This window comes from Phyllobates terribilis, unplaced genomic scaffold (genome assembly GCF_046119375.1).
Source record: "Phyllobates terribilis strain yellow unplaced genomic scaffold, ASM4611937v1 Scaffold_12__6_contigs__length_324123572, whole genome shotgun sequence".
In the NCBI taxonomy this organism is placed as follows: domain Eukaryota; kingdom Metazoa; phylum Chordata; class Amphibia; order Anura; family Dendrobatidae; genus Phyllobates; species Phyllobates terribilis.
This window is the reverse complement of record NW_027362772.1, coordinates 280,548,720-280,562,476: the sequence shown is the minus strand read 5'-3', so window position 1 is coordinate 280,562,476 and position 13,757 is coordinate 280,548,720. Positions and strand designations below refer to the sequence as shown.

Genomic DNA, 13,757 nt, shown 5'->3' with positions numbered 1-13,757 from the left:
AGAAAGTCCCACACACTGCTAGAAGGCCAAATATTTTTTCAGAGCTAGATGCAGAAAAAAATTATATTCAATTTGCAACCTGATGGAGGTCAGTATAGATGGACTAATAGAATGATGCTATGCCCAAAAGATTTTACTTCACTAGGTGCAGTAAAAAAATTGGTATTCTATACACAGGTGGTATATCTTGCAACACAGATAGGCTACTCCACTGACTAACACACTCTGCAATAGGCCAAAAAGGATTAGCTTTGCTAGATTCAGCCAAATGCTGTGAAAAAACTTGCACAGCACTGGCACAGACCTGCCTGGCAAAAACTGATAGGAACTGATGTAACCTAGTCCTGAAAAGGACTGCAATTGACGCGCCCCCTGGGCCAGTGTTGTTTGGGGGATACCCGGAGCCGGATCAGATGGGGGTTGTAGTCTCCGAGTGGCAGTGACCCGGTCCGTGCCCAGGGTGTCAAGCTCAGTGTGTGGCAGTCCTACAGATGTTACTGGATGTTCTTTAGTGTCGACTACGCCACCCGTTGATTTGCGGTCACTACGGCCGCCGCTGCAGCAGGGTCCGCTGAGGCTGGTGGTGTGTGTGCAGCTCAGGTAGTATAACCCCCAACGGGAGGGGTATAGCCTCAGGGGGGTCAGTTGTAGAGGGTGGTGGTTGTGGTGGTGCAGTGAGAGTGGTAATAAGACTCCGAGTCGGGCTGTGCAGTTCAGGGTTTTACTTACTGCTTTTGTGTTGGTCACTCCGGCCTTGAGTGACCACCCGAGCCGTGCTGCGTCCACCAGGTCCTGGACTCGGCCAACCCCCAGGTGATTCCGGAGCGTGGTCCTGAGCTCCCTTTCTGACTTGTCCTTCTCTCTGCCCTTCCCCACCAGGGATCCACCTAAGTCCGGCTCCCTCGGGCCTCTTGTTGGTAAACCCTTGTCTTTGGGTTCCCTGACCCTATTCTTGGTTTGCCTTCCGGGTGGATTTAGTGGGTGGTCGTGGCAGATCCTGCCCACGACCTCCGGTCTCTGGCTAAGGATTAGGGCCCTCCACCAGCTTGGGATCCGGTACTCTTGTGCCAACTCTTCACCCTCTGGTCTAATTTTGGGTTCTTGGAGTTCCCTCTTCTCCCCCTCTGGGTCCTTCTTTCTCCTCTCTCTCTCTCTTGGCCTTGGAGCTGGCTGAGCTGTTCTGCTTGTCTGACCAAACCTCTACAAAAGACCCTGTTCTAAGATGGTTCCCACCTTATATACTCCCTCTATGTGTGAGCTCAGGTGACCAGCACCCAATGAGCTCCTAGCATTACCCAGACTGCTCCCCCTATCTGCCCCTACACTACTGGGATGTTCCACCCCCCTCCCACTCCAGCCAGGGACAGACACTGTCGTACCTGCACATTTCTCTAGTGGGAGTACCATTGGTCTGTCCCCCGGAAATGGGATGTGTGTAGTGCATGCAGCCTACTGAGCTCAGTTCCACACTCCATCCTTACCCGGGAGTGGAATACCACACCTCTGGCTTGAGGTGTAATACCCCTGTAGCAGCCGAATCCTCAGGGTGCTACACAATTACAATTAGTCTTTACTCCCACAACCTATCTATTTAAGAGCACAGACCTGCCTGATAAAAGTCGTAGGAAATGCTGTAACCTAGTCCTTAAAAGGACTGCAATCACAACTATTCCCTACTCCCAAGCTATCTGTAGATTTGTGCGAAAATTGGCTTGAAATTAACAAGGTATAGCGCACACAGCAACAGCGGTGCCGTCTAACACGCAGCTGCAGCAGTGAGAAAATGGTGGCGACGGAGAAAATGGCTTGGTCTTATAGGGCAAGGACATGTGACATACACTGCCAGTGACACATGCCCTTGCTTGTGTGAAAAAAAGCACTTCGCTCCGTGTGTGCGCTGCTGATAGGCTGACAGATTGCACCTCCCCACTGTAAATGCGGGAAAGAGAAAAAAAAATGGAGATCTTCATTGTTCCTGCAGAGATCCATCCCCTGCCCCTCCCCCCGCCCCGCTGTACACTCAAACTGCGTATTAACATTAATTTTCATCATTACTGAGAAAAAATCCAGTTATGATTTTGGTGCACGAACAGTTATCGAACATAACCTCGAACAGCCGAATTTTTCTCAAATCGTTCGTGTTCGCCGAACGGCTCGAACACCGCCCAAAACAGCTCGAATTTGAGATTGGCGAACAGTTCGAGTAGAACAACGCTCATCTCTAGTCCTAATCTGCCTGAGGAAGTTCTGAACCCCTGCCTGGTGAACGCAGCGCGACGTGGGAGGCCGACAACTGTATAGTGTGTGGCGTCCCTGAGGGTTCGACCGCCACAGGGATGCTGCACTTCTCTAATGGAGTGTAGTGTTCCTCCTCTGAGGTAAGCACAGTGGGATGGTCAGGACTCCACCTCCACATCCAACACCACATTTCTCCACCAGGTTACAAGGAGACTGGGGAACCAAGAGCCAGGGGAACCATTTAGTGGGTGAGGGTGGAGGACTCACATTTTAGTGACACTTTAAATTTCATATTTAATACACAGACATTTTGGCTCTTGGTTCTTTGACTGGTATTTTGTCTGTCAATTACTGTGATCTCCCACCCTGAACGTGGATCCTGTGTGGACCTCCAGCGGATGGAGACACAGCCCTCGTACTTTGGCCTTGGGTCGAGGGGCAGGTTGTAGACAAGGGATGTCTCAACCCGGTCAAGGACCACGACCAAGAAGGCCCGGAGCTTAGGAGTTTAGCTCCACGGCAAATGGATCCCAGGGAGGATGCAGACGAAGCGGTACACGCCACCTGTCCTCACCACCTGATATACTCAGAGGGAGTCCGGCTGCAAGAGGGGTACCGGCCCCCGACACCCGACACCCGACCTTGCTACTCCATGTCCTGGTCGGGGAAGCCCGGTAGGCCCTGAGGATCCCACCGGGTATCGGAAGGAGCGGAGCTGCCACCCGTGCCCTTTTTCTGAGAGGAGTTCAGAGGGAGACCCGGCCTATCTACACACACACAGACAGGAAAGCACTCGGTCTGTAGTTTAGGAGGTTGTCGGACCCCCTTCGTCTCTGGTGACCGCAGAACTCCGCGTGGAGCAGGGAGTCGCCTTCCTTCTGCCATCTCTTATGTGAGTAAAGGCTTGGAAGTATACCCCTATGGCCTCCGGACTCTTTATTCTGCGCTACACCGCACTACGCAGGCTTTCTAGACTACTACCCCCGTCTTCCTGTCTCTCTGCCCTGAGGCCCTGCTCCGCCTGTGGGGAGTAGCAACAACGCCAGCTGCCCTAACACCAGGCCTCAGCGGACTGCGGCAGCGCTGGTGGCCTTCACCAGGTACCACAGGTGGCGTAGTCAAGAGCAACCACTCAACCCTGATAAGCCCATGCCATCCTTTTTTTAATGTGACGGCCCTGGGCACAGAGCGGGTCCGGGCCACGGCTGCACCCCATCATCGACATACAGGACCCGGCTCCGAGTCCCCCATCTCCCAGGGCAGGGCTTCCAGCGAGCGTTCGCGCTGCGTTTGGGCGTCACAAGTGCACCAGTGGAACTGTCATAAGAACTGTGAGTAAAAACTTGGATGACTGCACCGCACTGCCTCCGTCCATTCTTTAAATCTGCGCCATCGTTCCCTCTCTGCACTACAACGCCCAGCGCAACTTCCACATCCTATGCTGCCCTGGAGCCAGCTCTACCTGTGGAGAGCCACACCATCCCTGCTGCCGTAAGACCAGCTCCAGAGGACGGCTCCGCAGTGGCAGCTCCCTTTAGCCGCAATCCACAGGTGGCGTCACGAACACTATTCCAAAAACCCCATATAAATAGAAGCTTCCCCCCTTTTACTGACCGCCCTGGGTCACGGACCGGGCCAACTACCGTGATATCCCCCAAGCAACCAGAGGCCCGGCTGCCGAGTACCCTACGGCCCAGGGGGCGCGTCAGGGGCATGATATAATATGGTGTGGATGGGATACTGTGGGGACATCATACTGTGAGTGTGAGGCATCATACTGTGTGTGAGGATACTATGGGGGGCATTATATGATGTGGATGGGATACTGTGGGGACATCATACTGTGAGTGTGAGGCATCATACTGTGTGTAGGGATACTATGGGGGCATAATATGATGTGGATGGGATACTGTGGGACATCATACTGTGAGTGTGAGGCATCATACTGTGTGTGGGGATACTATGGGGGCATAATATGATGTTGATGGGATACTGTGGAGACATCATATTGTGTGTGTGAGGCATCATACTGTGTGTGGGGATACTATTGGGGCATAATATGGTGCGGATGGGATACTGTGGTGACATCATACTGTGAGTGTGAGGCATCATACTGTGTGTGTGGATACTATGGGGGCATAATATGATGTGGATGGGATACTGTGGGGACATCATATTGTGTGTGTGAGGCATCATACTGTGTGTGGGGTCAGTGGGGATACTATTGGGGCATAATATGGTGTGGATGGGATACTGTGGGAACACCATACTGTGTGTGAGGCATCATACTGTGTGTGGGGATACTATGGGGGTATAATATGGTGTGGATGGGATACTGTGGGAACACCATACTGTGTGTGAGGCATCATACTGTGTGTGGGGATACTATGGGGGTATAATATGGTGTGGATTGGATACTGTGGGAACACCATACTGTGTGTGAGGCATCATACTGTGTGGGGATACTATGGGGGCATAATATTGTGTGGATGGGATACTGTGGGGACATCATACTGTGTGTGTGAGGCATCATACTGTGTGTGGGGATACTATGGAGGTATAATATGGGAGGGATGGGATACAGTGGGGACATCATATTGTGTATGTGCGGCACTTGGAGGGGGCATCATACTGAGTCACATATATGGGGGGGGGGGCACCATGGGCATATGCCGCTATGTGTCCCTTTTTTCCTCTTTCAATATTGGGAGGAATGTATATATATACTATACAATAAATACACTTATCCATATACAAGATATTTCTCACTAAGCTTTCATAAACCAATACAGGGGTCATGAAAACCCTGGAGGTGCCAGCACCTATAAAACCCAACAAGAATTGATGGAGAAGACATATCAGTTGTAAATGGTTGTCCTGTGCATGAATACGAGGATTTATAGAGCAATACAGGTTATATAGAGTAGAGATTATAAGAAACCATAGGATTTATAGGCTATAGGCAAACAAAGGAGAGGCCATGTGCGCCAATGAGAGGCAAAAAGCAGTTATGGGATCGATAGGAAGAGTTATAGGAAAATGTCACGCGGTGGAATTTACCAATTCATCTCGAAGGCGGCGGCTGCCCAGGAATGTAGAGAGTAAGGCGGCGGAGGGTCAGATATACAAGTTTATTTCACATTGTTCTGACGTCACTAGATATACAGACACAATAAAAAAGATGCTTGTGTTCTCTCAGAGGAGGAGCAGGGCTGCCCCAGAATCACAGCGAGATCGGTACATATTTTAGGAAACATAGATTTGATTTGATTGTGTTAAGAACATGCCACAGAAACAGCCACATCTGTACAAGGACCAGGTAGGAAGAGAACTGGAGATGAAGACGAAGCCGCCCGACTGGGAAACAGCACAAGATTTCGTACCTCGGAGACCGCGGAATATAGCGTTTCTTTTTATTATACTGATGTGTCACTCTTACCTTTCTGAAAAATCTGCTAAAGAATAACTAAACTTCTATTTATTTTTCTTTTATCATTTTTTTCCAGAAAAGAAAGTTATGAAACTTTACAAATCACTTTATTGCGGGATTTGTCTTCATTCCTGTAAAAAAAATTGCATATAAGTGGCTTCCAAACCTCTTATTTTTCCCAGTATATTTGCTGCTTTCAGCTGCATTGATATCAGAACGTAGTCATGTGGAGTACAGCTGATGGCAGTGATGGGACAGCTCAGGTCTCCACCTCTGAGTTTTCTGCTTATCAGAACAATCTCCAGCAGCAGCTTCTCCCCAGAGTTAGTGACACAGGTGCTGAGCTGCCCCATCACTGCCATCATCTGTACTCCACATGAAAATAGTGCAGCTGAAGGCTGTAAAAAGATGGGGAAAAGCAGTGATTTGGAATTTGGAAGTCACATACATGTAAAAAATTTTTTTTACAGGAATGAAGACAATTCCTCTAATAAGTGACTTGCAAAGTTTCATAACTTGCTGGACTAAATAAAAAAAAATAAAAGTTTAGTTACTCTTTAAAAACTTTTGACAGGCTGCAATTCACATCACAACCACTAGATGGCCACAGATAGACACTTATAGCAAAAACATCTCCCAGCAGAGTATCGCCAAATCTTAATTTTTGTTTTCACGTCTTTTGCTATACATTAGGGAAAGTAAGGAAGGACACATCTGCACTCGGATTGGATTTTAATAAAATAATTATATTAGGGAATTACCCAAGTTTAAGTGCGTGTAAGTTACAAGAGTTTCTGTTGCAGATTTTTCCCCATTCATTATAATGGGTGAAATTTGCAGCAAAAACCCTTAAAGTATTGGCATGCTGCAGAGTTAAATCTGCAAGGAAAAAAATAAGCAACGTGTGCATGAGACTTTAGGGTTCTCATTCACCTTGCTGGTACTAGGAAATCCTTCCTGCACAGAAAATACGCGACATGTGCACAGGCCCTTAGACAGCGATAGAGAGTAGCACAAGGCAAAAATTGTATTTACACTGTTGGGTGTATGGCCATACGGTACATAGTGTTCTGCAGCTCACGGGTGCACAGTACTCTGTATATGACTAGATATGCATGATCACTTACACATAACATATATCCTAAACACACAGGGTGCAATGGCTCCGCAGTGATCGCCATGTCGCTCCGCGGGAATATTTAAAGGCACAAGCACACTTTTGATCTGGCTGTCATGGCCTATAGAAGTAGACTGTTCTCCACAGCTGTCTTCATAAAGTTTGCATTTTGGAAGTAAACGGTAAGAGAAGATCGAACGGAAAGGAAAATATTGGCTGTGGTCGGCGAAATTCCCTACTCTAGTGTAGCCTAAGAGAACCGGACCAAAAGTTGGCCGCACAGTACCGACGTCTCCCGCTCCTTCTAAGCTTCTAGGAAAATTTCTGCCACCGAGTGCTAAGACATTACAAGTGACGGCACTGAGAAACAAAGTTCACATGTGGCGCAGACGCACAATATGGCGGAGAGGGGAGGCCTGGTTACGATGGGTGGTAGAGGGTAAAGCGCTCTCAAAATTTTTTGCGTAGTTTGTTCTCTGGTAATCCCTGGGGTCCTAAGAAAGAAAACAGAAAGGCGGCATTATATTCAGGCATCTACATACAGCAGTTCCCTAAGATGCCATATTGGACCCCTTTTGCGTTAAGACCCCATGCATTTGCTCTTAGTTCTTGGGTCCAACAAGACTAAATGCGGGTGACAGCCTAAAAATCCTGATGCATTTGCAAACAATAAAAAAATGCAAATCCGCAAAGAAAAACTGAAGTTCCTTCGAGCAAGTCAACTACTTTTTGGCACTGGACATTTTAAGGGATTGTCCACAGTGGAAAATGTGCAGCGAAATCCTCCAAAGTCAAAACCACTGTGGATTTCTTGAAAGAAATGCTACAGATTCCATCATTTTCATTGATTTGATGCAGATTTTAGTTCCGCATCACAGGTCATTTTCTGTTGCAGATTTTCTCTGTATCAAGTGGATGAGATTTCTTATAATCTGACCCACTTTACTGGTACTGTAATATGCAGCTGATTTTATGCATGCAAATGTACGGCTGTGTGTGTATACAGCCTAATACAGCAGGAAGGAAAACTCACAAGTTTTTAGTTCTCTGTTTTCTGAGCTCCTCGAGCTATATAAAAAATGGAAAAAAGTTAGCACATGATGACAGCATACATCTATTTATGTATGTCTGTAAGTGTGTACAAATGTGTGTATATAGGTAATATATACATATGTATATGTGTATGTATGTAATGTATGTACAGTATGTAACTATGTATGTATCAAAGTGTGTATATGTTTACAGTATGTGTATGTATGTATGTGTGTATGCATGTATCAAAGTGTGTGTATTTATAGTGTGTGTATGTATGTACAGTATGTAAGTATGTATGTGTGTATGCATGTATGTATCAAAGTGTGTGTATTTATAGTGTGTGTATGTATGCAATGTAAGTAATGTATGTATGCATGTATGCATCAATGTGTGTGTGTGTATTTATAGTGTGAGTGTAAATATGTATAGTATGTATGCATGTATTTGTGTATGGACATGTGTATGCATATATATTTACTAGCTATTGAACCCATTCTATGCCCAGGTGGCGAGCATTTTTATTGGTATATTGTCTTCCATTCTGTTATGTGCTGCCCCCCTCCTGGTATTTCTGCTGCCCTCATCCTGGTATTTGTGCTGCCCCCATCCTGTCCCCACCATCCTATCCTGGTATGCATGGCTCCCCTCATCGATCCCTATCCTGGTATGCATGGCACCCCTCATCCCTATCCTGGTATGCATGGCACCCATCATCCCCAATCCTGGAATGCATGACACCTCTTACCCACAATCCTAGTATGCATGGCACCCCTCACCCCCAATCCTGGTATTCATGGCACCCCTCATCCCTCATCCTGGTATGCATGGCCCCCTCATCCCCAATCCTGGAATGCATGGCACCTCTCACCCCTAATCCTGGTATGCATGGCACGCCTCACCCCCAATCCTGGTATGCATGGCACCCCTTATCCCTCATCCTGGTATGCATGGCACCACTCACCCCCATCCTGGTATGCATGGCACTCCTCATCCCTATCCTGGTATGCATGGCACCCTTCATCCCCAATCCTGGTATGCATGGCCCCCTCATCCCCAATCCTGGAATGCATGGCACCTCTCACCCCCAATCCTGGTATGCATGGTACGCCTCACCCCCAATCCTGGTATGCATGGCACCCCTCATCCCTCATCCTGGTATGCATGGCACCACTCACCCCCATCCTGGTATGCATGGTACTCCTCATCCCTATCCTGGTATGTATGGTACACCATCCCTCATCCCTATCCTGGTATGCATGGCACCCCTCATCCCTATCCTGGTATACATAGTACCCCTCATCCCTATCCTGATATGCATAGCACCCCTCATCCCCAATCCTGGTATGTATGGCACCCCTCATCCCCAATCCTGGTATGTATGGCACCCCTCATCCCCAATCCTGGTATGCATGGCACCCCTCATCCCCAATCCTGGTATGCATGGCACCCTTCATCCCCAATCCTGGTATGCATGACACCCCTCATCCCCAATCCTGGTATGCATGGCACCCCTCATTCCAAATCTGGTATACATTGCACCCCTCATACCAATCCTGGTATGTATGGTACCCAATCCCTCATGCTGGTATGCATGGCACCACTCATCCCCCAATCCTGGTATGCATGGCACCCCATCCCTCATCCTGGTATGCATGGTACCCCTCATCCCTATTCTGGTATGGCACCCCTCATCCCCCAATCCTGGTATGTATGGCCTTCTCATCCCCCAAACCTGGTATGCATGGCACCCCATCCCTCATCCTAGTATACATGGTACCCCTCATCCCTATTCTGGTATGTATGGTACCCCTCATCCTGGTATGCATGGCACCCCATCCCTATCCTGGTATGCATGGTACCCCTCATCCCTATCCTGGTATGTATGGCCCCTCATCCGAATCCTGGTATGCATGGCACCCCTCATCCCCAATTCTGGTACGCATGGCACCCCTCATCCCCAATCCTGGTATGCATGGCACCCCTCACCCCCAATCCTGGAATGCATGGCACCCCTCACCCCCAATCCTGGTATGTATAGCACCCCTCACCCCCAATCCTGGTATGCATGGCAACCTTCATCCCCTATCCTGGTATGTATGACACCCCTCATCCCCAATCCTGGTATGCATGGCACCCCTCATTCCAAATCTGGTATACATTGCACCCCTCATCCCAATCCTGGTATGCATGGCACCCCATCCCTCATCCTGGTATGCATGGTACCCCTCATCCCTATTCTGGTATGTATGGCACCCCTCATCCCCCAATCCTGGTATGTATGGCCTTCTCATCCCCCAAACCTGGTATGCATGGCACCCCATCCCTCATCCTAGTATTCATGGTACCCATCATCCCTATTCTGGTATGTATGGTACCCCTCATCCTGGTATGCATAGCACCCCATCCCTCATCCTGGTATGCATGGCACGCCTCATCCCCTATCCTGGTATGTATGGCTCCCTCATCCCTATCCTGGTATGCATGGTACCCCTCATCCCTATACTGGTATGCATGGTACCCCTCATCCCTATTCTGGTATGTATGGTACCCCTCATCCCTATCCTGGTATGTATGGTACCCCTCATCCCCCAATCCTAGTATGTGTGGCCCCCCAATCCTGGTATGTATGTTACCCCTCTTCCCCCAATCCTGGTATGTGTGGCCTCTCACCCCCCCAATCCTGGTATGCTTGGTACCCCTCATCCCCCAATCCTGGTATGCATGGTACTCCATCCCTTATCCTGGTATGCATGGCAGCCTTCACCCCCAATCCTGGTATGTGTGGCCCTCTTATCCCCCAATCCTGGTATGTATGGCACCCCTCATTGCTATCATGCTGCACACTGTAACGGCTCCATGAGTGCTTCTGTCTATAAAGGCTTCAGACAGAGACACGCATCTCCCGTTATATTATAGATGTATGTGTTTATATACATACAGTGGGGAAAATAAGTATTTGATACGCTGCTGATTTTGCACGTTTTCCCACTTACAAAGAATGGAGAGGTCTGTAATTTTTTATCGTAGGTACACTTCACCTGTGAAAGACAGAATATAAAAATAAAATCCAAAAAATCACATTGTATGATTTTTAAATAATTAAATTGCATTTTATTGCATGAAATAAGTATTTGATCACCGACAAACCAGCAAGAATTCTGGCTCTCACACACCTGTTAGTTTTTCTTTAAGAAGCCCTGCTACTCTGCACTCATTACCTGTATTAATTGCACCTGTTTGAACTTGTTACCTGTATAAAAGACTCCTGTCCACACACTCAATCAATCACACTCCAACTTCTCCACCATGGCCAAGACCAAAGAGCTGTCTAAGGACACCAGAGACAAAATTGAAGACCTGCACACTGGGATGAGCTACAGGACAATAGGCAAGCAGCTTGATGAGAAGGCAGCAACTGTTGGCACAATTATTACCGTGAAGCATGGTGGGGGAAACATCATACTTTGGGGGTACTTTTCTGCAAAGGGGACAAGACGACTGCACAGTATTCAAGGGAGGATGGATGGGGTCATGTATCTCAAGCTTTTGGCCAATAACCTCCTTCCCTCAGTAAGAGCATTGAAGTTGGGTTGTGTCTGGGTCTTCCAGCATGACAGTGACCCGAAACACACAGCCAGGACAACTAAGGAGTGGCTCCATAAGAAGCATTTCAAGGTCCTGGAGTGGCCTTGTCAGTCTCCAAACCTGAACCCAATAGAAAATCTTTGGAGGGAGCTGAAACTCAATGTTGCCCAGTGACATCCCCGAAACATGAAAGATCTGGAGAAGATCTGTATGGAGGAGTGGGCCAAAATCCCTGCTGTAATGTGTGCAAACTTGGTCAAGAACTACAGGAAACGTCTGACCTCTGTAATTGCAAACAAAGGTTTCTGTACCAAATATTAAGTTCTGTTTTTCTATTGTATCAAATACTTATTTCATGCAAGAAAAAATGCTAATTAATTATGTAAAAATCATACAATGTGATTTTCTGTTTTTTCTTTTTAGATTCTGTCTCTCACAGGTGAAGTGTACCTAAGATAAAAACTACAGACCTCTCCATTCTTTGTAGGTGGGAAAAAGTGTAAAATCAGCAGTGTATCAAATACTTATTTTCCCCAGGGTATATGTTTGTATTTGTATATAGTGTATGTAGATGTGTGTATCTCTATTTATGTATATGTTATATGTCTATATGTGTAAATATAAATATATTTATGTGCATGTATGTATACATATGTGTGTGTACAGTTTCCATTGCTTATAAATCACCTTTTGAGACAATAAGATTTTCTGCCTGAGCTTCTTCATCACCTGGAGCCCTAAGAAATAAAAGAAAAACAGAATTCAATTAAATCTTCTATAACTTAGAACATTGTGCCTGAACAGCTGTCATTCGTCACGCACAGGAGTGTACACGGATCCATGCTACACAGATCTGCAATGTGCCTTTATACTGGGGACAAGTGCTTGTAAGTCAGAGGACCTCCTTTCCTGGGAAGCATTTCTTACCTTTGTTTCTGGTTCAGATTATTGCATCTGCACCTTCGACCTGCACAAAAAAAATATCTCATCATTTATCCCATGTTCACTTTAACACAATGGAGCAAACTTAAACTAGACAGTCTGAAAATGCCGCAAATTTACAATGCCGGGTGATAAACCTGGAACGTTAGACACTTCTCTTTAGTTCTACACTTCCTATCCCTTAGCTTACTTTGCTCCACTTTTTTTTTTACAGTTTTCACATTTTTACTCACACACACCTCCTGTCAAACAAGCTACAAAAGTGTTGAAAATACATATTAATTAGGTCAAAAACTGAATGCAAAATTATGCACCAAAATGTTTTTATGGTCTGTATCAAGAGAAAGTATCGGAAATGTTTTTTTCTTTTTTTATTATTATTCAATTCTATGGGAACCGTTATGTCATCTATTTAACAGATGTTTTTTAACATTGCATATGCCCAAAACATGAGAGGTGTTCGGAGACACCTCTAGTAAAAATGGATCCGTTCAAAATGAAACAAAACCGGGTGCAAACGAATACAAAGTTTCCATTATTAATAACTTATTTTTTTACATTTCTGTGTTTTTTTTTCTTCTTTGTTTTTAACTAGATCCGTTACAAACGTATTCCACTAATCCACGAAGTAATTCCACAAATGCACTTGTGAATGTAGCCTTAGGTTATGTTCACATGTTGCATTTTTGCTGCATTTTTTTCCCGCAGGCAAGACCTGCTCTCTTGGCAGTAAAGAAGTGGTTTAAAAAAAGGCAGGTTTGGCTGAGTTTTTGCTGCGTATTTGCTGCGTTTTTACTGTATCTTGTGCATGCTGATAAAGTTTAGTGCCCCCCCCCCCAAAAAAAGCTGATGCAATTTCCTTAGGGTTTTGCACCAAAAATGCAGCGAAACCTTGACCTTGCGTTTTTGCACTTACCCATTGCGTTCTATGAGTGAAAAAACACTGCAAAAACACTGAAAGAAATGGCATGCTGCAGTTTAACAAATCAGTCAGGAAAAAAAAACTATGTGTATGCATGAGATTTCTCAAATCTCATAGCTTTTGCTGGTAGTGTAAAACGCAGCTTAAAATTTGCATTAAAAAAAACGCAGCAAAAACGTAACATGTGAACATAGCCTTATGCCCATTTCTTTGGTTACATGCATCCAAAATGGACCATTTCTTTTCTTCCTGCTGTCATCTGTTCTGCCTCTGTTTCGCCTCCATTTTTACATCCATTTTTCATCTCTTTTTAAAACTCTCTGAACTTTTTTGTTTTGCCTCATTCAGTCATTCATTTTTCAGGTATGTGTTTTTCGCAGGTAGGACACGTATCCATTATAAAGTCACAGAGACGCGGCTGTTTTTGATACAAGTCCTGGATGTTATCAGTGTGCAATCTTTGTGCTGTATATCTGTAACAGTGTAAT

The 13,757-nt window shown here is 46.2% G+C and overlaps 1 protein-coding gene and 1 long non-coding RNA gene across 5 annotated transcripts in view; one reads left to right on the top strand and one right to left on the bottom strand.

Moving 5' to 3' along the window:
- LOC141172645 (uncharacterized) overlaps window positions 1-13,757 on the top strand; it is a 132,852-nt gene that overhangs the window by 55,900 nt on the left and 63,195 nt on the right. The gene's annotated exons all lie outside the window — the stretch shown is intronic.
- Window positions 5,351-13,757, bottom strand: part of LOC141172643 (FXYD domain-containing ion transport regulator 6-like) — a 118,457-nt gene continuing 110,050 nt past the window's right edge. For all 4 annotated transcript variants that reach the window (XM_073657066.1, XM_073657063.1, XM_073657064.1 and 1 more), the window contains exons 5-8: window positions 12,333-12,372; window positions 12,093-12,142; window positions 7,819-7,853; window positions 5,351-7,279 (exon numbers count right to left, since the gene is read on the bottom strand). In XM_073657066.1, coding sequence (XP_073513167.1) covers window positions 7,825-7,853; window positions 12,093-12,142; window positions 12,333-12,372 — 119 coding nt within the window. In that variant the 3' untranslated portion in view covers window positions 5,351-7,279; window positions 7,819-7,824. The remainder of the gene's footprint in view (window positions 7,280-7,818; window positions 7,854-12,092; window positions 12,143-12,332; window positions 12,373-13,757) is intronic.